At 42.9% G+C, this 26,726-nt stretch overlaps 1 protein-coding gene across 1 annotated transcript; it reads left to right on the top strand.

Moving 5' to 3' along the window:
• The first annotated feature begins 2,361 nt into the window (after nucleotides 1-2,361).
• ATP12A (ATPase H+/K+ transporting non-gastric alpha2 subunit) lies at nucleotides 2,362-21,394 on the top strand. The gene is made up of 23 exons (XM_057425933.1): nucleotides 2,362-2,627; nucleotides 4,262-4,405; nucleotides 5,789-5,848; nucleotides 6,668-6,871; nucleotides 7,420-7,533; nucleotides 7,686-7,820; nucleotides 8,320-8,437; nucleotides 8,903-9,171; nucleotides 9,876-10,074; nucleotides 10,573-10,682; nucleotides 11,236-11,370; nucleotides 11,625-11,817; nucleotides 12,303-12,478; nucleotides 13,472-13,608; nucleotides 14,231-14,381; nucleotides 16,134-16,302; nucleotides 16,976-17,130; nucleotides 17,739-17,862; nucleotides 18,177-18,322; nucleotides 18,906-19,039; nucleotides 19,910-20,011; nucleotides 20,608-20,699; nucleotides 20,877-21,394. The coding sequence occupies exons 1-23, from the start codon at nucleotides 2,619-2,621 to the stop codon at nucleotides 20,903-20,905; spliced, it is 3,105 nt and encodes a 1,034-aa protein (XP_057281916.1). The 5' UTR covers nucleotides 2,362-2,618; the 3' UTR covers nucleotides 20,906-21,394.
• Nucleotides 21,395-26,726: the final 5,332 nt, after the last annotated feature.

The raw sequence follows: 26,726 nt of genomic DNA on the forward strand, positions 1-26,726 counted from the left end.
CTTCACCCTCTGAAGGCATTTGAGAACACGAGCATAGCAACCTGCAGTCCTCAAGCACTACAAGTTGAGTAACGTGCTCTCTGTGTGTTAAGTAACAGCAAAGCATGCTGGTTGTCTTTTTACAGGGCTTGCGTACAGGAGCTTAGAGTAGGATCAAAATGGATCTTTATTCTGATGAAGAAGAGCAAGAGACGTAAAGGACAGAAGGGACACGTTATTTTTCTTGAGTAGTATTTAGAAATCGGAACAATACTCATTCCTTTTACCTTCTAAACAGAGCTCAGCTATGAATGTTGAGACACACTGGAAACACACGTGACGATTACAGCTCCCTGGCACAGACCCCAGTAAACTCCTCTCTATACCTGCCCTGTCTTGCCAAACCAAGGCACATGTGCTTCACCGGGTAAGACTCAGCTGTGTACAAGCACTTGTCCCGAACTGCCACCCAGGTTCACATGTGGGCTCTGTTTCTGGTACCTTTTCAATTCATCCTACCCTTAAAGGCATCAGGGCAAATACTGCATGTGGACCAGGGTCTGTGGGGTACTTCGTTGCCCAACATGTCTCTAATTTGGATTCTAACTCTTGCCCTTAGGCAAAAGTAGTCATGATTTATAGAAGACGACTGCAAAAACTGCCCAAATGACCTGGATAGCATTCTAAATCACAAACCATTACTAAAAAGCACAGGGTACAGTTTGGTTTTGTAAGCCTGTGGACAGCAGGATGTAATGATACACATTCTTGTTTTCCATCTATAAGCTATTCCTCACCATTGAATTAGAAATCTCAGTTCATCTGTAAATGAACAACATAAGGTATGCTAGCCCTGTTTCCATAGTTTGCAGCCCACTGTCTTTACCAACAGACCTGATGGGCAATGCACCTGCATTCCTGGAAGGCATTTCCCTATTTGCCTGGAAGGCATTTCCCAATTTCCTTTCACATATCCCCCCACTTCCAGCTTCTAGTCTGGGGTCAGATATACTGCCTGTTCCTCTCCATCATCTTGCCCTGGTACCTCCTCTAGCAATAGAAAGGACTATCTCAGGAACGGGTAACACATGACACAGGCAGATTCACTGGATACACTCAATACACTACTGCTTTTGCACATGGCCCATATTGTGAAATCTCCACTGCTTATATACATATGAAGAGGTTTCTATTCAAGCCCCAGGACACAATCCAGTTCTTAACATGACAAACAGCAGAAATAGAACACGAAACCTTTCCAGATACACTTCTGTATTCTGTGTCACATTCCAAGGTTAAGTAATGCCATGGAAAAAGACCAACGCACACAACTTGAGATGTGGAACCAGCTTCACTTTCTGTCATTTAAGGACTCGCTCAAGGAGGTACGATCCTGGAATCACTGCAAACCTGACCGTGATTTGAACATGGATTTATTCATGCTCCTCTTGAAGTACCAAAGGATGTTTCTTGGTTGTCTTCCCTGCACTAACAGCTTATACATGTGGCTTGAAACAGCCAATGTTAGCTATCTTCATTAACATGTTGTATCTCTCGCCACAATTTGACTCATCTGCTAGTGGCTATGGTACCTCACAGCATCTCAAGTGATGCAATTTGAGGATCATGAACGCTACACTGTAGAAGTCATACCGAAATGTTGTGTTGTTCAGCGAGACCAGGTCTGTCAACAGATGAAAACAGTCTGCCCCCAAATAATGTTAAGATATATAAAACATTCCACCACATTTGTCTTAGCTGTTTGTCACTGCAAAGGTGAAGAAGTTAACTTTGCCTCCGAGTGATGAGACACGCCAGGTAACCAAAGCGTCATAAATCTCATTATCACTCCTGTATGGAAGCTGGTAATTGGTGCAAGATAATTTAAACAAGCTGTTCTGGTAAGTGCTCCCGCTGAAAATGCACCAGGAAGTGCCTTTTTCATCTAAGCATGAAGGTTAAAACCAGAGCAAATGCAAGAATTTAAAGCAAAGCCCAAGCTAAAAGGCTTAAGGGAGCACCATTCCACTAAATCACTGCGAGCACCTGAACAGGGTAGGAATCTGGTTTTTAGGGACTTCAGGCAAGCAAATGTCATGTGAACAGGCAAGACAGAAGGTACATTGCCACCACAGCTGGAAATAAGGGGACTCCAGTGCTGGAAAGTCTCTGAAGGAAACTCTTTGCTTCTAGCAAGATGAATAATACACCTGGTTCCCTACTTGTGAGCAAACACTACAAAGGAATAATTAGAAACTATCTGACCTGAAACCCACATGCCCATTACTGTGGTATTTTTCCACCTACTACGGGTGAAACAGAAGATGGGCTGGACCTGGAAGGGGAGGGGTGGAGTGGCAGCACAAGATGCTGATTTATAAAGCACTGGCAAACACTGTTCTTTCTCCACAGGCTTTGGACACTGAACCCGTCCTGCCTAAAGGATGCTGAAGTGCAAGCAGGACTGCAGCTAACATCTACTGGGCAGTGGAGAGGGAGCTACAACCTCTGTGAGCTCGTGCACTCCAACAGCCAAAACTGCCCTGAGCCACTTCATTCTCCAGTGGAGCTTTTGCTTTTCATCCAGAGACTTTGGCTTGCCTGTTTCACTCCATCAGGGAAGGAATAAACTCTCCAACATGGTAAAGGTGAGTTCACAGAACTGCTGCTACCACATGTGTATTTCTCCTTAAGAACAAGCATTAAGTTTTAATATAGATAGCTATATTATAAATGTGAGCTAAGTGAAAAATGGAACTGTTTAATGACTAAAATGTTCACTGTAGATGGATATGCACCTGTGGTCCTAAAAAGTAAAGAGATCAGAGTGGATGGGGAAGAATTCTAGGAATGGCTGGTTTCACAATCAACAGTTTCATGAACACTATCCCTTTTGCAATGCCAAAACCTGAGATTTTATGAAAACTTGCAGGTTAAAGGCTATACATAGATCCTGCATAGGCATGATCAATAGATTTTACTAACTTCATTGATTTTCTTTGTAATTCTCCTCTATCTGCTAAGTTCTCACAATAGAGATCTGTTCTCTTCCTCTCCTCATCTCTCTACTTTGAGGGGATTTGAAAAGCTGAACAGATTTTTGGCTAGGATTGTTAAAGAGAGGAGGAGGAGAAGGAGGAAGGTGAAGGAAAAATCTCAATAGAGAAACCAGACTGTGAACCTTCAGTGAGGTAGGAAAAAATAGAGCTTCTCCTAACAGACATGCCCTTTATTTGGGATATGTATCACCAAGCAAATTCAAATGCTTTAAGGAAAAGCATTTCAGACTTTTAACTCCCTAAACTACTCGCCAGCTCTTAGCTTTTCCCTTCCTTGAGATAACAATGCCAAGACTTCAACATTCCTCTCATTAAAGGGCATCTGAGGATAAGACGCCACTTTTGAGTTCAGATCAACATTAACACTTCCCAGTCCTCTTGTTCTTTAATTGTTGCTTCCATTACTTGAGCTCTCTGGTTTAGTCTGCATGTAATTAAGACATCTACTCTCTACTCATCTGAAATACCATCTCTATAGGGGTACAAACACTGACAAATGCCCTCCACTCATCGCACAGACAGTGGCCTAGGAGCTCTGCTGTCCCACTAGCAGAGCACACCATCAGATAAGATCCAGTATGACTGTCATGAAGCTCTGACGCTTAATCCGTAAGGAAGCTTCTGAAATGGGGTCAACCAATAGTTCTTCCAAGGCATGGCATGTAGTTTACAAGATAATTAGGATCTGGAACATTATGATTAGGGAAGCTGGTTGAATTAGCAACACAGGAAGTTTGCCCTTCAAACTACAGTATTAAAAGTTAGGAAACAGCTCAATCCCAAGTTATTAATTGAAGCAAAACTTTCTCACACGAAGTTCTCAATGAGCATTTTCCCCTCCCTTTTCCTTTCCAAAATCTTCTGCTTTTACACCGATTTCTTCTTGGAGCTGATAAATGACTTAATGGCTTTGAGATCCTGGGGCAGTATTCCTACACTTTGTGTTAGGCCATAAAGTACTACAAGTATTGCACATCCCTAAAGGAATCGTGCAATGTACATCTGCTGAAGACCTGCCCATGATTACTGTAACACACGCTGAAGAGACCTCAGGATAAGAAAGGAACTAACACTTGAAGTTGCTAGGAGTAAGAGACAGCAGCAACGTGTAGCCTTGTCTAATAAAGTAGATTTGTCAGAGTTTGACTTGTTTGTGGTATTTTTTCCTGCTTCAAGTCCCAGCAGATGCTCCCAACAATGCCAAAACCTTATTTCTTTTACAGAAAAAGTCTGATATTTACTCGGTTGAGATCTATGGAACAAGAGATGTAGAAAAAACAGAGTTTGGGGAAGAGGCAAAGTACAAGGACTTAAAAGGCAATAAGAAACAAAAGAAGACAGAAGACCTTAAGAAAGAACTGGAACTGGTGAGTGTTGCTAAGCTCCTATTACAGCTGACAGGACAGACAGCCTCTACCCACTGTGTGAATGAAGTCTGGTGAAGAGGAGGGAAGTGCTGATGCATGGTCATTTTAACTCAAAATCCTAACACAGGATTACTTCCTCATGCCAGAAGAAAGTTGGGCAGGATTAATACCTATAATGAACTGATAATTCCAGCTTAATTAAGCCACCAGTGGTACAAAATGTTATCTCCTCAAATGGAGTAACTGTAACCGGTATTTCCTGGGAACTGCAACTTGCACAGTGAACCAGGAAACAGAGATGCTTTGATCCAGAGATTTCTAGTAGATCTAAAAGCACACCTCAGCTTTAAGCACAGAGGCTTTCCCCCCTTCAAACTAACCGCACTGTACTTCAAGGACACCGTATTAAGCTCAAGAAACTTGTGTTTTACTACTGGCTTGCTGCTGGCTGATCTTGGGAAAGTTGCTTCCTCTCTATACTTTTCAGTTTCCCAATCTGAAAAATGAAGGTAATTCTAGTGAGCTCTTTTCTGAAGAGCTCTGAGAGCAACTCAAAGGAGACTCTGCTTATGGGCCAGATGATACTTCAAAGGCAAGGAACCCCCAAAATGGACCATCTGTTTACCCATCATGTTTCTCAGGTCTACCCAGTACTAGCTAAATAATTCCTGATGTATCTTTGCCACCAGGGATGTAACATCTCTCCCATGTTTCTAAAGAGAAACCAAAGCACAGACAAGTTAATTGACTCATCCAAGTACCAATGAATCATTCTGTGAAAACAATTGTGAGATCTCTCACTTCTTGGCGTCTAAATCTCAGTTTGGCACAAGATGTAATTAGGTCAATGATACAGAAGTGTCACTGCAGAGAAAGGGGAACTTTGAGATTTCCCTCTCCCGCACCCTTTTTAACTGTGGTTCGAGTCATTTCACACACCCTGCCTGTCAATCAAGTGCAAAGGCTGCTGTCACGCATACCCTGACACCACACTCTTTCTTCTGTGAACATACTGCCTGAGGTAGCAAATGCTTGAGTCCTGGAGCATGTAAAGAGGATCTATTTATCTAAAAGCAGCACAGATATTTGTAACAAGCAGTATTAACATGAAATCACCATTCTGTTCTTGTGACAGATTTGCTGGAGGAGGGAGCTATTTACAAAAGTGCTCTCCAAAGAAAATTCCATCTTCCAGTGGAAGATATTTTGCTTATCAATATGCAAGTTGCATTTTGTCTATTCATGAAAGTGGGATATCACACTAGCAACTGGATCAACTGGATCCATGGTCCCAGATCCAGGCAGTTTGAACATTCCCCCGATGCCTAAATAAAAATGTCACCATTCTGCTCACTATCATTTTCTCTTTTTTTTGGAATCCAGGATGACCACAGGCTCAGCACTTCAGAACTGGAGAAGAAGTATGGTACCAGCATCAGTGAAGTAAGTGCATAGGGCATCACTAAGAAACTGCCTGAATCAGTTTGCCTCTGGCTTACCTAAAGCTCTCTAGAAGCAGTAGGAAAGCATTTAGACTAACACACTCATACATAGGTGTACGTGGAAATGCATGCATTCATGCTCCCAATAAAGCCTAAGCCAGCCGTCGTGCAGCACTGACCTGGATTTAAACTGGAGCTTCTCTCAAGCCTGAACTACTGTTCTGAAATCAAAATCCCTGCACAAAACATGATCTCAAAGTTCCCATCAGGACCTCTGCTTTTCTGTAGTTTTATACAGTATTTAGATTTCACTACAATTCATTTCTCGCTGGCAGTGTCTGTAACAATTCATAGCAAGAGTGCACTGGAAATGATTTTATCTTGCAGGAAAAGCTAGATTGAGAAACTATACACCCGAGTCCCTTTGACACCAAACATTCAGATATCAAAGCAACGTGGTCAGAGTACAGACAAGAATGTCAGGAAACCTACAAACTTCTTGGGGGAAATGCAGGAACAGCAGCAGAAGAACCAGTGTCTGGTTTTCCCCAGCTTTCCTAGCACTTGGTACAGGGGTACTTGACAGATAACTGACAGAATGAATACTGAATGGACACAGCCCCAGATCCAATGCTCCGGTAAAGAAATACCCATTTCTTCCTAGCAGATGACCAATAGTAGCTACTCTGAAATCAGAAAGTTTGGAAGTCAAAGATGCAGGTTGCTACAGCTGATCTGTGAAATGACCAACAACATTTAAGGATAAACCAGAACCTGTTTTATTGTGACTTCCTTCTAAACATGTCGTTTACTTTTGCAGGGTCTCTCCAGTGCAAAAGCAGCACAGGTTTTGGTGCGGGATGGTCCCAATGCACTCACTCCTCCCAAAGCCACCCCTGAAATCGTGAAGTTCCTCAAGCAGATGATAGGGGGGTTTTCCATTCTCTTATGGATAGGAGCTGTCTTCTCCTGGATTTCATTTGGCATTCAGCTTGCCCAGGGAGCTGAGTCACCCTTTGACAATGTAAGTAGTTGAATAACCGCAGAGTATTGGAACCTGTGACAATCTAAGTAATTTAAATACTACTTCAGTGTTATTCAGTAACTACAAGGAGGCCTTTTATTCTTTCAGGACTCTCCTTCCAGTACTGAATGTTTCTGATAAATGCTCAAATACCTGACATACCGCTTCTGCCTAAGAGTGCCTATCCAAAGGTTTTATAACCACATAATACTTGAGTACTTATAACAGCAAAACTAAAGTCCACAAAGGACTCTGGAGTCTTTGACTCCATTCACTTACGAGTCACTCTGCTAGGAATACAATTTGTCCAGGTTTGTGTCAGGTATAGTCTAGAGAGAGATGGGAAACTTGCAATTAAAAGCTCTTTTTGTACTCAAAAAGCTTTATTTGATCATTAACCTTGAATGGTCTTTTCTTCAACTGTCTTTTACCCTGACCAATACCTCATTTTAAGTCTCATGAAACATGAGAGAACTCAAATGTATTCTAGCAGAAGAAATGTTGAGTATTTGTCTCAAATTAACCAGATCGTGTCTTTCATTGATCAGCTATACCTTGGAGTAGTCCTGGCACTGGTTGTCATCCTCACTGGCATCTTTGCTTACTATCAAGAAGCTAAAAGCACAAACATCATGGCCAGCTTCAGTAAAATGATTCCACAGGTGAGAGCAACTGATGCATTTCATTTGAGACAAGAGCTCATTCTGATAATACACCTCAAAGTGACAAAAGCACAGCAAGCCTTACCTGAACATACCCCTTAAGGTTCAGATGATGGCACATGGCTAATTTTTGTCACACTTGTGTCTTTCAGCAAGCTCTGGTCATCAGAGATGGAGAAAAGAAGGAACTGCCAGCAGACCAGCTGGTGGTTGGAGATGTCGTGGAAATCAAGGGTGGAGATAGGATCCCGGCGGACATTCGTCTGATCTTTGCTCAGGGTTGTAAGGTACTTTGAAGAGCATGGGGTATTACAGCTAAAGATTGTCTTCACACCCAATATGAGTGATTAGAGCCTTAATAAGTCACAATCTAATTAAGTCATAGACTGCAGCAGCTATACTGTGATGCTCAGCTCATCTCGGACTAACATCTCTGCTCCCTGAACAGCCATTAGGTCCACACCATGTTCTAGCAATGCCCTTTGCCAGGCCAGAGGCAGAAATACCAACAGATGAAGAGTTTCCACAGACCTGCAGGCAGATCCTCAAACCATGGGTTCTTTCAGGCTGCTACTGAAATGCCAGTGACAGACACACATCATTGACAGAGCTGAAATCCCACAGAAATAGAATCTTTCAGTGATAACAGCAACTCTCTCACAGAAAAGGAAACAAGAGATGATGGCCCTGTCACCCATTATTACATGGGTCACCACCTTGCCTTCTGGGCTAGACATAACTGCATATGACTAACTTTAACCCAGGCATATCTCCGTTTCATTAAAGGTGGACAATTCTTCACTCACAGGGGAATCAGAACCACAGTCTCGCTCCTGTGACTTCACCCACGAGAACCCCCTGGAGACCAAGAACATTGCCTTCTACTCCACCACCTGTGTGGAAGGTATGTACAGAGAAAAGGGCCTAATAGTGGTTTCATTGCATCATTATGTTAAGAACTGCCAAGTTGCAGATGTTTCTAAGTACTCATGGATACTCATGTGTGAGGGCTTTGCATAAGTAAAGGGGTCACTCCTATTCTCAACACTCAAAGGTATGTGTGTCATACCTGGCAGTCTATCTGCTACAAGACTGTACAGTGCCCAGGCTAGCACTACAGTCCTACTGCAATGCAATTAAATACTCTAATTAATAAAAATGCTTCACATTTTCCTTTCTCTTCAACATGTAAGATTTCTAAGGGGAAGAATGTAATTCTGGGGTGAAGTCTCAGTCACACTAAGGCTGAGAAGGGTCTCCGTCTGGGTTCAGAATGCAGGAGCAGTCTCTCCTGGAGTTGAGAGTCTTATTTCTGTAGTATTTTATTGACAGGGGTTTATGACAGCGTTTTATCTCTTTATCTCTCCAGGCACTGCTACTGGCATTGTAATCAACACAGGGGATCGCACTATCATCGGAAGGATTGCCTCCCTCACCTCAGGAGTAGGAAATGAGAAAACACCCATTGCTATTGAGATAGAACATTTCGTCTACCTGGTGGCAGGAGTAGCCATTTCCATCGGTGTTCTCTTCTTCATTATATCTGTCTCTATGCGATATAAGATTCTGGACTCCATCATCTTTCTAATTGGCATCATTGTGGCAAATGTGCCCGAGGGACTGCTAGCCACAGTAACAGTAAGTCTGTTTGAATTCACTGGTTGCCTCTGTAATTATCTTAAGTCATCATCACTGTTCATCACTCCTAAGTCATTATAGTACAACGCTAACCAGTGAAGAACAGACTGTTAAGTGACTGAATTTGAAATAGCGGTGGTTTATTCCATGAAACTGGAATTCTGGCATAACTAATCTTATAATAATTAATCTTAGAAGCTGCCACAGAACCATCCGGTTTGAAACAAGATTCTTCAAGTACTGTTCTCCCTCAATTGCTAACCAGCAGAATAATGTGACTCATTTCCCTACAACCTGTTCCTATTTGTACCCTAAAAGTCACATTCCTCTTAATAACACATATAAGGCAGCACTAATAATATCCTTGGCTGAGAAAAGAACCATTTCAGGATTCATTAAGTTATTGACTAGGAGCTCCCCCCCCCATACAGGTTCTTCCATCTAAAACCTCCTCTAGACTGATATAACATTCTTATTTCTATTAGTGAGTTTTTCTCAGCAGCAAATGTACTTGTGCTGGTTACAGCCAACCCTCTGATCTCAATGACGCTATTACAAAAGATAATTCTTTTAAAAGCTCTCTTCCTAAAAGAAAACCCATCCCAAAACAAACACAACCCTCCCAGCAGAAGTATGTACTCCCAGTGCATCGCTCTCTAACTGTGCCTCACCAATAGTGACCTGAACTTCTTTACTTCTGCCAGGTGAGTCTGTCTCTGACAGCCAAGCGGATGGCGAAGAAGAACTGCTTGGTGAAGAACCTGGAAGCTGTGGAAACGCTTGGCTCTACCTCCGTCATCTGTTCTGATAAGACAGGGACCCTCACACAAAACAGGATGACGGTTGCTCACCTTTGGTTTGACAATCAGATCTACTCAGCTGACACCAGTGAAGATCAAACAAGTAAATATGGCAAAGGGGGGAATCTGGGAAGGGGCAACTACCCGGATAAAAGCTCCAGATGTACCAGCTGTCAAACTGGTGTCAATGGGAATGCCTTTAGCTAGATAGACCAGACATGTCTGTCTTCCATGCGTAAGTGTAGTGTGCATTAGCAAAGTCACTTAGTCACACAGAGATGCGAAAAACTGAATTAATATCTGCATTTGACTCACAGAAAGTAAGTCTGGAGGAGGTTCTGATCCAAATCCTTTTGCTGACAGTAAATTTAGTTGGGAAATAAACCAAGAACTGTCATGTTTTGTCATGCCTATGATTCTCTGTAACCCAGAACTAACTGATGGATGTAAGGGTCTGCATCAAATTGGTTTTCTGTAACAGAACCTATCAAAAGAACAGTTTTCTTCTGCAAATAATTCAATCCTGTTGTTTCAAACTTAAGTGTCTACCTCCATCATGTAATATGCTAAAGGACACAATGTGTGTTTTGCTTCCCCTCAGCCCAGCCTTTTGATCAGAGTTCTCCATCATGGACAGCATTATCAAAGATTGTAACGCTCTGCAACCGGGCAGAATTCAGACCAGGACAGGAGAATCTCCCCATAATGAAGGTACTGCCTACTATGCATCAGCTTATTTCTCCTCCTCTGAAACAGTAATACATCAAGTTGTTCTGTTTGGCTTTAGTAATCACTTCCATTTTATTACATTAACCTTCTAAGTTACTATTTATAGTAGTATCACTGCTATACACTCACGAGAAGTTTAAGATGGGAAAGAAAAACCACACAGCCAAGAGTAACTGTACATTGGAAAAAGAACACGCTAGTAATTACTATACTATTAAAAGTCATCTGATTGCATGCATCAGTCAGTTCACCCATACATGCCTGCTGCTATGCTATAACTGCATTATACAGCCACCATAATAACCTGAAAGTGATCACAAATCAGCTTTCACAGTGTCAAACAGTAATTTCACCTTTTTGCTGTAGCAAAGATGCTCCACATTTCTACTGTAATACTTTTCCAGGAGGACTTGAATATAGCAGCGCAGATTCATTGCTGCTTAAGCATAGAACCCGATACAGAACCATGCAAGCTCTCCTGATGGAAGGGCAGAATTCTGTGTGCTATAACCAGTTCCTTCTGTTGTGCACACAGAGAGTTGTGGTAGGTGATGCCTCTGAAACAGCTCTGCTGAAATTTGCTGAAGTCATTTTGGGTGATGTTATGAATATTAGAGCACAGAACAAGAAAGTGGCTGAAATTCCTTTCAACTCCACCAACAAATTCCAGGTATGTTTCATTTTTGGAGATTATGCCAGATTGTTTCCAACTTCAAACCATTTCTATCACTGCATCTAATGCAACTATTTGTGACCTGGGAATCTTACTGGGGTAATTCAATGACAGTGGAAATTTAAGCTATAATAACTAAAGTTCATTCTATTTGATGGAATGTATGATAACCTCACATCACTTCAGTGCAAAGTGACCCAAACGAGGCTCACATATGCTCTTTCAAATCATTTCCTCTCTCTGGCACACAGCTTTCCATTCACAAGACCGATGATCCCAATGACAAACGCTTCCTGCTGGTGATGAAAGGCGCCCCCGAGAGGATTTTGGAGAGATGCAGCACCATCATGATCAACGGCAAAGAAGAACCACTGGACAGTGAAAAGGCAGAAGCTTTCCAAACAGCATACATGGAGCTGGGAGGCATGGGAGAGAGAGTGCTGGGTGAGTCCAACCAAAGGGATTATCAGAGAGCTGCGGCGTAAAATGGGGCTTTAAACCTAGGTGCAATCTAGTGTTTGGAATTCATTCCTCCTGCACTAGAGGGGAGAAAGGAAAGCATACAACCTCCTAAGTAGAGTGTTAAAAGCACACTGACATACTCCAAGATCTCTGTGGCAGAGATGCCCTTACTGCTCTTAGACTGATGTTGATCTGCCACACTGAAGAGCCAGAAAACCCCATGAGTAATTCACAAAGGAAACCACTCTTCCCTGCTGGCAGTATCCCTATCTTTGCACATGGAACACCGACTCTGTATGAACTTTGATGTGAAGGTTACAATAGCAGGTCAAAAGAAATCCTCCATAAAAAGCTATTGGTTAAAGACACTAGGGTTCTATGGACAAGAGCAAAGCCTTAAGCTATAGAACAAGTTCCCTTTCTCCCACTCCTTCTTGTACACCACATGAACACAAGTTTCTTTTCAGGTTTCTGCCATTTGTACCTGCCTGAAAACGAGTTCCCAGACACCTACTCATTCGACACAGATTCCATGAACTTCCCGACCTCCAACCTGTGCTTTGTTGGGCTCTTATCTATGATTGACCCACCTCGCTCCACGGTGCCAGATGCTGTCTCAAAATGCCGCAGTGCTGGGATCAAGGTAGGGATTTTACAGTGAAAAATGCAGCGATTCTACAGAAAGATTCATGATAAGAAAGCTTTTAAGATCTTCCACCACATTGTGATTGCGTGTCTTTCTAGCAACAGCTACCAAACCCCTAAATACTTGTTAATACCATTCTACAATTGTAACTTAAAGGCCACGAGAGACAAAACAATTTCAGTGGGAATTGGATGATGGGAAGTGCATGGAACCCCAAAACTGGAAATCCAAAGTGGGAAAGGCTCAGATACCATCTCATCGGATCCATTTCTAGAATACAGAACCCATGCCAGCTAGACTTACTCATTGTAAACACAATAAGGTTACAGAAACAGTTCTTGAGAAGGCATTAGGACACAGGGCTACACCTGATAAGAACTTCCATGCGTAAGAATCAGTAATCTCAAGCCGTTCAAGTATAACCTGAAGCAGTACTTCTAATTCACTCCCAGGGGACCCACAAGTGAAATTTCAGCTCCAGGCAGAGAGGCAATCTTGCTAAAGAAAGGAAAAACACTATTAGGAATTACCCATCTCAGATGAGTGCCAATCCTGGGGACATTTTCTATAGTCTGAAGACAGGTCCAGCAACTTTTCTTCAACAAAACCAAGAAAAAAGTGTTTTACCTGTGAGGACACCTCCGTCACAAGGATCTGTTTTACAATGCAATATTCTAATGAATCCTCACCTTTGAGTATGCTTACTAGAAATCCTTACATAAAGGGTTCTTTATTCTGCATTATTCTAACCCTGCTGCCTGTCACAAGTTCTTCCTTTACAGCCCTGATAAACTATCACCAATAACAAGAGATAAAGACCAGATGTCAATATAGAGCTAAGCAATTACTGGCCATAATCTGATACTGCTATGTACATAGCACACATTTCCATGTTCAGACTCCAAACTGCTTCCTGGTCTACAACAACCGAACTATTTGCCCTTACCTTGCTCCAGCCACTGCACACGCATCTGCTTGTCCCTTCCCCAGGTTATCATGGTTACTGGTGACCACCCCATCACAGCCAAAGCCATTGCCAAGAGTGTGGGCATCATCTCAGCCACCAGCGAGACCGTGGAAGATATTGCCAAGCGCCTCAACATCCCTGTTGAGCAAGTCAACTGGCGGTAAGAGCAGACAGACTACAGGGGATACCCAGGGGGTCAGCGCCTGAAAGCCAAAATGCTTTTCTGTTTCTTTATCTATCCATCCAGCATGTCACCTCTACCTAAATAACCACGTGTCTAGGTCAGTGGCTCTCTCCTCTGACAAAACTCAGCAAATTATACTTTGCAGATCTCGCTGGACTTTGCTGTCACTGCCTGTTTGACAAAACACACACGTGAAAAGCAAAGTGCAGAATCACACAACCCAAGGACCATCAGCCCCAATTCTTCTTTCAGCCATTAAATGTGACAAAAATAACATCACAAACCATAAAAGCTCTTCACAGAAAAGATGTCCTCCTCCACTGTCCACCCTCCCACTGAGAGCCCTCTTTAAAATGCTTTTCCTGCTGTTCTGTCTGCTCAAGAAGCTTCAATGACTCCCCTCCGTATCCAGGTAACTGTAATTCACTCTGGATTTCAACAGGGGCTTTCATTCAGCACCTGCTGATTAACAACTAATGCTTCTGAAATTAACTCAATTTGTGCTCTCTTTACTACCTGCATCCTTTCTATGAGTGCACTATTTTTATCTCAGCTCTTTGGTTGGAGAATTTACCCAGCTTTCCCGTGGCTCTTACAGAGAAGCTACAGCAGCAGTAGTTAATGGGATGGAGCTGAAGGACATGAGCTCGCAGCAGCTGGATGAAATCCTGTGTAACCACTCAGAGATAGTCTTTGCTCGGACATCGCCCCAACAGAAACTGATTATAGTTGAAGGCTGCCAAAGGCAGGTAAGAGGTGTACAAGGGTAGACACATATATGTCTATAAGGTATTCATGAGGCAGATATCATACCCGAAGTGAAAGGGTGGAAGCCAATTTCCAGTGCTCTCTAAGCTCTGTTTATTCTCTTTCTGCTGTGCAAGAGCATTATCTAACAAGAGTGCCACAAACACTGGCTGGACAGAGTCCAAGCTACTCAAATTCCTGTTCCAGACTCCAAACTCCTACTGACAAAACGAGCTTTCCCCAGGTTCAACTGGCTTGGAGCTCTACCCAGGGTCTGCCTTTTGCATATAAATCTGGGAAGCTGCTGCGCTGCACAGAAAGGCTCCTGGGCAGAGACCGTTTGGGAAGGAGCCTTCCCTCAGGAATTCTTTAAACCCAGATAAAAACAACATGTTACCACATCCTCCCACCTTAATCTCTTGTGGCCATTTAGACCTATGCACATCCTGCCCACAGGAATGTTTAGAAGTGAAATGGTTTAGTGCTGGACTTGGGAGTGGTGGGTTCGATCTTAAAGGTCCTTTTCCAGCCCAAATGATTCCATGATTCTAAGGTATGAATCCCTCAAAACATCACAGCATGATTAATGTAGGACCAAGCCTTATCTGTGTTCCTTTCAAAGCTGTGGAACAACCCACAGGAAGCATGATTTAAGGAGTTTGGCCCATTGGCAATAGGACATGCAGGAGCACGGAGGGCAGCCAGCGCAAGAGGCAGAAGGGAAAGAAATGACATGCGTAGAGCTCTGAAAGAGATTCAAACTGTCATCAGAAGATTCTCCCCTCAGATATGCCATCTCCAAGTAGATGCTGTGAGTTGAAAGCCACATGACTGCTGTGCCCGAACTCTGCGGAGGAGGAGAGATGGCACAAGACATTGTTTTATGCTAAGCTTTCCAAGTCAGCATTATCAGCTCTTTGGGTTTAAGACCTGCTTTCAGGACGTGTAAAAAATAAGGATAAAGTCTTCACATTTCATCCTTTCTGAATGGTCTGCGGCAAACGTGTTCTGCACCGCTCAGACACCAACACTCCTTGGACATTTGCCTCTTTAACTGATGAAAAGGAACATCCTCCCCCCTCAACTCAAGCCAGCCAGTCTACATGCTATGTTTAGTACTTAGAGCTTATAAGCCCTTCTGTACACGGCAATATTTATAGGTAGTGACACTGTGCTAAATCCCCCCAGGGACAGGACATTCAGTATTTGTATTAATCAGTCTGTCAGGCTTTTTTCCTCACTCAGAACATTCTGTATTGCTAGCAAGACAGGAACTTCTGCATCAACTTTTGTTATCTGTAGTGGAAGATAACCAAGAAACCAAGTTGAATAATCAGTTTTTTTCCATTTTTCGGATTACTAGTGCAATTCTAGCATAGAAAGGCAATGTCTAGAAGTTGTTGGGATGAGAACGGGCACTAGCTGAATGGTTATATGACTTACAAATGAGATGAAAACTGACTGTTTCTATAAGAACTTCACAAAAAAGAAGACAAGGACAGAGCAGATTCCCCACCTGATTCCCCACAGATGCGCCTTGGTGTTCCGCTTCATATTCCATAGAAAGCAATGATCAGCTTGTGTTTTATGTGCATCCAATTAGAAGTCTACTCTCTAGGATGTAGGAAATCATATCCCTGAATTTCCTGAATAGATCTTCCAGAGATTTAAAGACGTAGAATGTGACTATCCTTGGGGGAAGACAGCACCATCTCCTCACAAAACCCACATCTGGATCCTTTTGTGTGTTCCAGGGAGCAGTCGTTGCTGTGACTGGAGATGGAGTCAATGACTCCCCAGCTCTTAAAAAGGCAGATATTGGAATTGCTATGGGCATTGCTGGGTCTGACGCAGCTAAAAATGCAGCTGATATGGTCCTGCTGGATGATAACTTTGCTTCTATTGTCACGGGAGTGGAGGAAGGTAAAAATAATGTTGCTATCCCCTTTCTCAGCTGAAAGCTGCTGACAGCTGCACAGCACTGGTGGGGCCTCCTGATCCTTCCCTCCTGGTTCACCCCCGTTTTCTTTCTGGCTTTGGATATGGGATTTTGATATGTGGAAAAAAAAGGGAATTGAATCCATTTAGAACATGGCAATCAGACAATGAGTGAATCATCCCTCCCCTCTCACAGACAGCATCGGTCTGCTGTCCCTGCTTGTTCACACTCCAGACAAAAGCACTTCCCATCTTGTTCCTATGTAGTTCTGAGCCTCACAAAGACACAAGCTTCTTTCTCTATGCTTTCACTCTATTACTTGCTCACACATCACCTTCACCATGCTCCACCTACGACAGTAACACGTTCCACTCTTCTCCCACCATGAAGAGCTTATGGTGTCCATTAAGCTACAATGTATTGTGGACAGGGACTTTTCCCTCAATCTTTGTGACCGAAAGAGATTTTTAAGTTTTCATTTCAGTTTTCAGAAGTCTCTATGGGAAGCGGGTTGGTATTTAAAAGAACACAGCCAAAATGTACAAGGAAAACAGAAGCAGTAAATGCTTTCACTTCATTTAGTTGAAACCTGACCTTTTCCTTTGGAAAGCACTGATGACAATTAGCTTTTACACAAGTGTTTCTTTTTTCCTCCAGGCCGCCTCATCTTTGACAACCTAAAGAAAACAATTGCCTACACCCTGACTAAGAATATTGCTGAGCTCTGTCCCTTTCTCATCTATATTATTGCCAGCATCCCACTGCCCATTGGCACTATCACCATCCTATTCATTGACCTGGGCACGGACATTGTAAGTTGGGGTCTTTGTAAGCTATTTTCTGCCGAAATCATGCCACTTTTGAGGGGCTGGGTGCAAAGGGACACGTAGAACACAGGAAGATTTAGTTGCCTTACCCTGCGGCTGAGTAACAAGCTAATGAAAGAGTAGAGGGGTAGATTAAAGCAGCCAGGTACAGAGATGAAGAGTAGAAAGGAAAACCTGTGGAGAGGGAGTAGAAAGAAAAGATTTCTATCAATGCTGACAAGCAAACTTAGCGTGCAAGACGGAGTGTGTTTCAAGCAGGAGATCATAGAGATTGCTGCAGTTACTGCAGGGGAGGAATAACAGACGTCTCATTAAAGCCCAGCCCAGGGGAGCTGAAAAGACCCTTTAATGTTTCCAGGCTCCTCTAGGCCTTTGTATTGTCCTATGATCATCAGACCCATGAAACAGTGTCAGACTTCCCTCAAATCCTTTACACATGTCAGAGGGATGCTACACGGATCGTTTCATTTGTGCTGTGTATAGTGACAAGGCAGGGAACAGCAGCAGAACCACCCAAGAACAGAAACCTTTCTGATAAGCATCTAAGCAGCAAACATTGGCACCAAGACTCTGATGGTTTATTTGTGTCCTAGATCCCCTCTGTTGCATTAGCCTACGAAAAAGCTGAGAGTGACATCATGAACAGGAGACCTCGTAACAAAAGGAAAGACAGGCTGGTGAATGAGCAGCTCGCTATATACTCCTATCTGCAGATTGGTACGTTGGCCTGTTCTCTCAACTCTTGTGTCAGCAGAGCAAGTTTAACTGATTCATTTGTTAGGAAAGGGGGACTGAAACTCAACCCCTTCCCCAGGCACAGTGACTAACTCATTCCAGTTGCTCATTATTCAACAATATAACAGGTTTTTATCAAGAGATCAAGAACCTTAGAGCACCAACAGCTCTAAAACTACCTTTAGACACATGGCGAGTTTCATGCCATAGGAAACAGATCAACACTGATATCCAGCACATTCCCCTGTGCTCCTAAATTTGGCTTCTTCCTCATTTCTCCCTCTTTGCTTTTGCAGGTATCATGCAGTCAGTGGGAGCCTTTGTAACCTATTTTACCGTGTATGCTGAACAAGGCTTCCTCCCTTCCACGCTGCTCGGAGTGCGAGTCAACTGGGAGAACAATGCCATCAATGACTTTGAGGATTCATATGGACAGGAATGGGTAAAGCAGCGCTGAAACATCCCTGGCACTGCCTCTGTCCTCAAAAAGGAAGGATTAGGGAAAGACAGAGAGAGATTTAAATGCAACAAGAATTAGATTTCATCTAATGGCCCTTCAGGACTCTTTAGAGCTTCCTGCCACCCAACTCTTTCATCACACTCTATTCCTTCATGATTCTTCCACAATTTGCCACCTTCGAATTCAAAGCCTCTGGAGATGCACCCTCTTCCCTGGACTTCATGTTTAGCCCCATCATAATCTCTCAGCCCTGCTTCTGAACAGCACTACTGAGAAGTACTTTGCAGCCTCTTACTCCCCCTCACTCATTCTGCAGGACTCACAAGACACAGGAGCCATTAATAAATCAATATAAATACCTCTTTGTACCAAGCTCGTGCTTCAGCCTTATGATTCATCATCAGGCTAGGACAACTGGCCAAAAGCTGATCATTACAAATCTGAATCAGAATTAACTCTGCATTCACACCTTAGTAACTGAAATCCCACTATAAAGGTTGGCAGTCACCTACACAAGATACAAGTATCTGACAGAACACAGTTTGATTTTCCCTTTGCTTTGCAGACTAAATACCAGAGGACGTACCTGCAGTGGACTGGCTACACTGCCTTTTTTGTCAGCATCACCATTCAGCAAGTTGCTGACTTGATCATCAGGAAAACACGAAGAAATTCTATTTTCCAGCAGGGTCTTTTCAGGTAAGTTTTGCAGGCATTTTACCTGACGCATAAGGGGATAAGTTAACCCACCACTAATTGTAGAAGGCACCTGCACTACACTTCTACACTAGATCAGTGACGTAGTCCACTCACATCCAGCCTTTGTTCAAAGACAAGATCTGGCTTCAAGCAATTGCAAATCTCAGACAAGCCCTTTATACACCTCCCCCTTTCCTCCTTCATGAGAGAGGCTTTCTTTAAAGAAAATCATACTGGTTACTCTGAAAATTCATCAGCTTAAAACTAACTCTCCATTCATTAAATTGTGGACTACAGAAAAGGGAATTTCCTCTCCAGGTTATTAACTTCCTTTATTTAGACTTCTCCAAGTGAACAGAGCCTCTGAGGAGAGGCTACTGAACAAACCCTCTAAGGTAGTGCTGGCTTCCCTCTGCACCTTCAGTCCCATGGAAGCCAGGGAGTTAAAAGCATCTAGTGGGACAGAGACCACACATAACAGTTGGCACTTGGAGTATTTCTGACAGGAAAGCAGATTGTTTTCCTTTATCTGCAGGCACAGAGCCTACACCTCTGTACATTTCCTTCTTGCATTTACACGTGAGCCACCACGTGAAAATTCACAGTGCAGGCAGAAAACACCACTAACACACGCTGCACTTCTAAAGCTTTAATCCAGGCAGGTCAGGAATGCTACCAGGAAAGACAGAGGCATATGTAGTATAAGACAGTGCCCCAGAGGCTGCCACTTGTGTCATGCTCATCATCTGGTGCTGATCATTCCAGCTGGCTCCAGAGCACAGCCACAACCCTGGATGTGGCACAGCCTTTGCATCAGTGCTTTATGCATGGATAGAGGCATGTAACCCTTCTTCTTTGGTTGTCTTGCAGGAACAAAGTCATCTGGGTGGGTATATTTTCCCAGATAGGAATTGCTCTGATTCTCACCTATGGTCTGGGACACGTTACAGCCCTGAACTTCACACCACTGAGGTGAGTGTCAATGCCAGTATGCTTCCCTTGCCCTCCAGGGACAAACACACATGGACTTAACATCCTGCCAGTAGCTGACAAACAGGAGCAGGATGCACCTGGAGTATGATTTAAGGATTTCAACATATTCAGTAATAAATATGCAATAATAAAGTGCTCAGGTTGGACAGGGCTTGGAGCAGCCTGGTCTAATGGAAGGTGTCCCTTCCATAGAACTAGATGAGCGTTAGTATCCTTTCCGACCCAAACCACTGTGATTCATTATGAAGAACAGGGTGGACAATTTCTTGGCCAAAAAGGGTATTATTTTCATAGCTTCCACAAAAAAAAAAGCAGCACTACTTTTTCTATTAGATTCACTACCAAGGATTCAGAAACCTACTTGTGTAGGTGATATTTTTCCAGGATTCCCAATATTTTGGCAAGATTTAGATACTTTATTTTACCCAAGCAACCTTTATTTTACATATATCACTATAAGAAATGTCCCTTTTTTCTTCAATTTTCAGAGGCTGCAACACCATCAGGCAACATTTCCTTCTCAACAGTGTCTGCAGTAGATTCATTCAGTTCATTCATTTTTCTCCCACTCCCAGGTTTCAGTACTGGTTTGTGGCTGTACCATTTGCCATCTTGATATGGGTCTATGACGAAGTCCGCAAGCTCTTCATCAGAAGATACCCAGGCAGTAAGTAGAGTTCTCTCTAGTATTTCAATATAAGGTGTTCTTTGCTACTCTTTCACTCATACATCCACTTTAGCTGCTGCTGACAGGTTAAGTTGCTTAAAAACAAACCATTTGCTCCCAATTTTCCTTTCCAAGGAAAATATAGCTAATTCCCCCATCTCCTCTCTCCTATTGCAGGCTGGTGGGACAAGAACATGTATTATTAAGACACGTCCTCATCACTGGTCTTCTTCCTCCTTATGGAGAGCTTCTTCTCCCCCTCCTGACAAAGCCTCTGCTGCTTGAATGTCCTGTCTGTGCAATATCAAGCATGGGTTTGCCCCATGACGGGGTGAAGGAATTTCATGAATATAAGAAGAAATAAGGACTTCAGAGGTTGATGGATTACCTCCCACTGTACTGTAAAGCTGACTCTTGTCTCGAAATTGGAAAGCTACCTATTTATGTGACAAGCACAATTTTCCCTCATTCAAACTTGGAGAAAACCGAGAGGAAAACAAGTGTAAAGGGAAAAAGAGGACAGAAAAGCCATATAATCCAAGGCATTAATTTGCACTAAAGGTGGTGTTTGATGATTTTCTTGTTTTGGTGGAACCGAATTCCAAGCAAGTGCATACATAAACCTGTATTCCCTTAGCAAGGGTAAAAATGCTGTATAGGAGTAATTTGATAATAAAACTTTTTCCAGAAAACAACTCTCCTTTTTATCTTCTTATAAAGACTATGAGAAATGGAGTGGAACAGGAAAGGACCTAACCTATGCCAGGGCAAAGAGGAAGGAGGTGCCCACGTCCTTTTTTGTCCCCATTAACAGACCACCATACTTCAAATCCTTGTTCAGTTTTGATAAGCACATCTTGAATACCAAGACACAACTGGCTGACTGGAACACTTTGAGACATCAAATTCAACTTCACTTTCCAGTCTTTATGGCAAAATAGACCTTAGTATGCATTAGATACATACTGGAATGGGTTGCTCAAGGAAGCTGTGAATGCTTCATCCCCGGCAATGTTCAAGGCCAGGTTGGACAGAGCCTTGGGTGACATGGTTTAGTGTGAGGTGTCCTTGCCCACGGCAGGGGGGTTGGAACTGGATGATCTTAAGGTCTTTCCCAGCCCTAACTATGCTATGATTCTACGAGTTAAAAGTGCTATTTGAAACCAGGTCTTTAATACGGTCATTTTAACAAGAGCCAGTAGGTACCATATCTTGTTTAGACAAAGGCGAATGATAAATAACGTGTGTTGATATTTAACATTTAAATACAAGTCTAGAGAAGCTTTAGAGAAGAAACAAAGGCGGAAAGAGATTTCCTGTTATAAGAAACAGCAAGAGGGATTAGCAATGAGAAACAAAACCAAGGAAGAATTGAGGGAGGGGAAAAAGGAGTGTTTCCCAGCTTAAAGCCTATTCCCAAAAGTGCACGCCTTTATGTGATAGCAGCTACTTTGCATTTCATGAGCCTCTTCCTCAAAGCTCCTCTCCTTAATACCTGGGTGAGTATTACAGGAGTACAATTATATTGGCTACCAGCATTTTTCACATACAGACATCATTACAAAGGAAGAAGGAAGAGTGACACAAAATAAGGATGTAAACAATGGGTGAGTCCAAATTGCAGCTATATGTGCTGCTTATCACTTGGTAATTCACCAACCAGTATGTGGGGTGCCAAGCCGAGTTATTTCACCACCTTGTCATTTGTCATAGTGAGGACTGATTTGTTTGGTCTTCTGCTTAAAAGATAGGCAAAATATGAGAAGCTATATGGGCCAGCAACATAGCCCACTTTCCACCAGCTATAGATCTGCAGTCCTTAGCCAAAATGACATGTTCAAATATAGACAAGAAGAGGAATGAAAACAGGGGGAGAAGTTTTTGCACAGCATGGAGGCAGTCACTGAGCAGAACCAGGATAGAATATAGCAGAATATAGAACCTGGTCTACTTCAAAACCAAAATACATCTTCTCAAAAGAAGGAAAATCGTGGCAAAGACAACTGGACCGGTTCTTCACTCACAGAATATACAAAGCTCTAAGAACACTGAGAACAGTGGTTGCTCTGCAGAAACACCTAAAGAGTAAAGAGTGATTTCTCCTGCTGGTGAAAGACCCAAGCTACAGCAAATTCTTACCAGCAGAAATGTCTTTTATTGTGCTCTAACTGCTGATAGTTATCACCTCAAACGCATCACTCTGGAAGGAGAGCAGCCTACTGCCACTGCCAGCTGGATGCAGTTGTGTTTCTGGCCTCCCTTTGGTACTCAGTCAACAGATCACTTTGCTGCCAAGACAAAAGAAAAACACACTGTATATTGTATACACATTGAAACTGTATACACAGAACCTCAGGATCAACCAACACAGCAAGAAACTGACAAAACCGCAGAGCTACGGAAGAGGAGTTTCCCAGGATTTCAAGGCCAAAAGAATCTGCCTTCTTCAGTATTTTCCTAGGAACATTCTTTTGCCTATCACAAACCGTTCAGTTTTTGTCTGGCAAATGCACCCTCCCCAGGATCAGCGAACTTTAACACATGGGTGTCCTTGGCTCAAAGGAGAGGCAAACAAAGGAACTGGGAGGAAACAAAGAAGTTTTGAGAGGAAAACTTGAAGGAATGGGTGCAATGCATCCATTTTAGCACCAACATATGCTCCTAAGAGCAAAAGAACTCTGTCATAGTAATATCTGGAAAAGTAGCAAACTTACGTCTCCAAGTCAAATGCTCTGCATTTCAAATGCTGCTTTAGCTCAAAGCCCTCTCCGGGGGCTAAGAGTAGTATGCACCCCAACAGCACCGTAGTTTGGCTGCCTGTGACTCCACCACACCAACATCTTCTTTGAGAGGACAAGATGTACTTTGCAATCTGCTGCATTTTATCAATGCCTGAGTAAAGTTCAAATCAGGTTTGCAAAGCAACTGAAAAGCTAAGAAATGGGAAGATTAACATCATTTCCAAGAAGGGCAAAGCCCATGAACGCCTTGAAACAGATTCACTGTTTCTACATTTAAGACTTTCCAGTATTACAAAAGATCTCAAAACCATGAAGGCAAAACGCACAAACAGGTGTGGAAAGAAAGAATCCTACATTTTCTCACTGGCATGCATGGTATTCGTTAGAACTATTAAGTCTGGACTGCACAGGACAAGACGGGTCATTGCATAATAGCACATGTGGGAAACAGCAGGTAGGACCTCCCAGTCCAGTGTAATGATCCTCTGTTAACATCTCAACTAAGGCATGATTACGGTATCTGATGCAAATGAATGTGGAGCTGTCCTCAAACACAGGCATCGTTTAACCCAATAAAGTCAGAAAGCATCACTGTACCCATCAAACATTGAGTTTATACACAAGGAAAAATGCAAAGACAATAATACAATCCAGCTGCAAACTGAACTAACTCAAACACACACAGACATCTTCAATCTCATGAGGGGCTTTCAAGTGGCAGTATCATACATCAATCCTTACACTCAGTGCTGCAGCATTTACTCCATTTAATCTGTTTTGTATCCCATTTTTGAGCAGGTTAAAGACATTCACCATGGCATGGCATCTTCTCATCCTAGTGGCTCCCAAATCAAAAATGTTACAGGCATCCAGTTACATTCCAAACCTGGGCAGAATATGCCCACTGCGATCCAGAACTGGAAAATCTGAGCTGGCAAGCTCTTTGTGTGATAGCTGAGAAAGAAAATAATTTACTTTCCTGGTGTACATACATCTCTTCCATTTAGCCTTGCATGGTCTCTATCACAAGCAGCCTTCAACCTTGTGTGGCTTTCTTAGTACTACATGCATGCCATTCTTATATGAGGCATGAGAAATCATGTAGGAACCACAGCCATGGACCATGTGTGCTAAAGCCTAAAACAGAAAGAAAATACAATTCCTCCACTCTGTCGTACTTGTAAATTCCTTTAGTCAGTGCTGCAGCCTCAACAGGAACAAGCATTGATCTCTCTCGGTCAAGTAAGCAGCAATAACTCGATATGCAATGGAAAGAAGCAAATTTGAACTGTAAGTTAATATACCTTCAAGCAGGCTGCTTCTTTTCAGCCTACAACTCTGCTGCAAGCACTCCAAGAGTTAATTTACTAGCTCATAAACTGAGAAATCTTTCTTCAACAGAAAACTGTGCTTTCTTGCTCCAGCCCCAGCCGGACTATACAGGTCAGATGTCCCTACTGATTATGCTGCACTTCACGGCTTTCCTTTACCTCCTTTTACTTCTTTGCACAGCTGTCTCTAGTTTAAACTAGCTCTCCCAAAAACTCAAGCACCTTTCCCCTCTCACCTGCTCTGTAACTAGACAATTCCTGCATTCCAGCCAAGAGGCCAGCAAGATGGAAAGGGAGGGGTGGCTTAAGGCAAGGGGCTACTCTGCAGCAAAGCAGAGAGTAAGGCTGGCAGGTCTGAATTTTCCCCTGTGTTCAAATACAAAGCTATTTTGGAGGTAGCAGAAGAGACGCATGTAATATCTAAGTGTAGTATGCATGCAGACATACTACCCTTCGATATGTACGTACACTACTACATACGCTGGCAGCAGTATGCATCTTTCAGAGACAACTATACGTACAGCACATTCTTTTCCCTGTAAATCAGTTTTGCAGACCTCATGTAGGATACTCATCCCCTCTCAAAATAACAACTAGGAATTCTCCGTATTACCTTTCTAATTACAGAATACGATGCAAGAGCTGAAGAACTGTTTGAGGGAGCTTGTGATGGATGCTGAGACTGGAGAGATACAGTGAAGAGCTGGATGCCTATGAGGTGCAGAGTGCCTTTACCATCATAAACTCATAAGCAGGGTTCACATTTTGAAACGAAGCCCGTAGCCAAATCATATAGTGAAAATTGTTATTAGCTTAGAAAAGCTAATGGCAATGCAGACACCATGACACTGCTGGCCTGTGTGTTCTCTCCACTAGAAGAGAAAGGAAAACACAGCAATTAATCTTCTCCTACTAACACTTGCAGGTAACTGCTGTTCTCACTGCAGTGTCAACACTTACTGAAAATAGAAATGACTGCAACAGTGCTAGAAAGACAAACCTAACTGAGAGGCCATTTATCCTTGTAATTCCAGGGATTACTGCTCTGCACACAAAGAACTCTGGGCTGGTGGCTCACGAGGGCAATGAGTTCTGCAGATGTGATGTAGCAAAGTAAATCCACACAAACACACACATAAGCCATAAGGAGACAATACTAAGCCTAAATTATGGTGCCATTACACAATGCAGGGCACTCTGATTTACAGAGACCCCAACAATTTCCTCCAGCCCTATCCCTGACACAAACTCCCAGACACTGTGAAGCTGGCTGCATTCATTCCTTCTGATACTAGAGGCTTTCACAGAGGGAAAACCACCTCCACCGAGGTCATGCCCTACTACACCTGCGTTAACCAGGTCACTTCATGGTCTTTTGCCAAAACAGGATTTTGCAACGACTGGAAAACTAGTCCAGACCCACCAGTGAAATCCCCCTGGGAGCAGATATTCTCTGGCAGCACTGCACACCCCATAATCACTCATTTCATCTAATTCCAGGTAACAGCACAACGTAGTTTGCATTCATTATGACACTCTATTTCTTGCTCAGACGGTAACTGAGTTTCCTTCAACTCCACATCATGAAATGAGTGTTCTGAATTAAATCTCTTCTTTCAGCTGAAAAGGTGCAAAACTGAAGGCTGTAAATGAAACCCATATAAACAGAAACACCAGATGAACAGGTATTTAACACCAGCACTTGTCTAGCTACAGCAGATTCTCTGGACTAACCACAGTCACTACAGCAGCACAAGTTACCATTTGTTACCTGTGAGATGCTATCTTCAAAGCTCATTTGGCATCATTTAAATGCTCCCATTACTAAGCATGCTATTTTGGAAACAAAGCTCAACTGGACTCAACTTCAGCTGGCTTGGTGCAGTTGAAACCCTGTAGAGTTTAGCCAGGTATTTTAAGTGGAATGCCCACTAGCCCAGTCAGAGCTACATGGT

Source organism: Pezoporus wallicus, unplaced genomic scaffold (assembly GCF_028554395.1).
Source record: "Pezoporus wallicus isolate ANWC-B61680 ecotype Strahan unplaced genomic scaffold, APGP_CSIRO_Pwel_v1 contig_8797, whole genome shotgun sequence".
Lineage (NCBI taxonomy): Eukaryota > Metazoa > Chordata > Aves > Psittaciformes > Psittacidae > Pezoporus > Pezoporus wallicus.

Bases quoted from the DNA above. Each gene is read 5' to 3' on its own strand.
- ATP12A (XM_057425933.1), top strand. The intron at 5,849-6,667 runs GTAAGTGCATAG...TTACTTTTGCAG, and splicing joins ATGGTACCAGCATCAGTGAA to GGTCTCTCCAGTGCAAAAGC. The intron at 12,479-13,471 runs GTAGGGATTTTA...TCCCTTCCCCAG, and splicing joins GCCGCAGTGCTGGGATCAAG to GTTATCATGGTTACTGGTGA.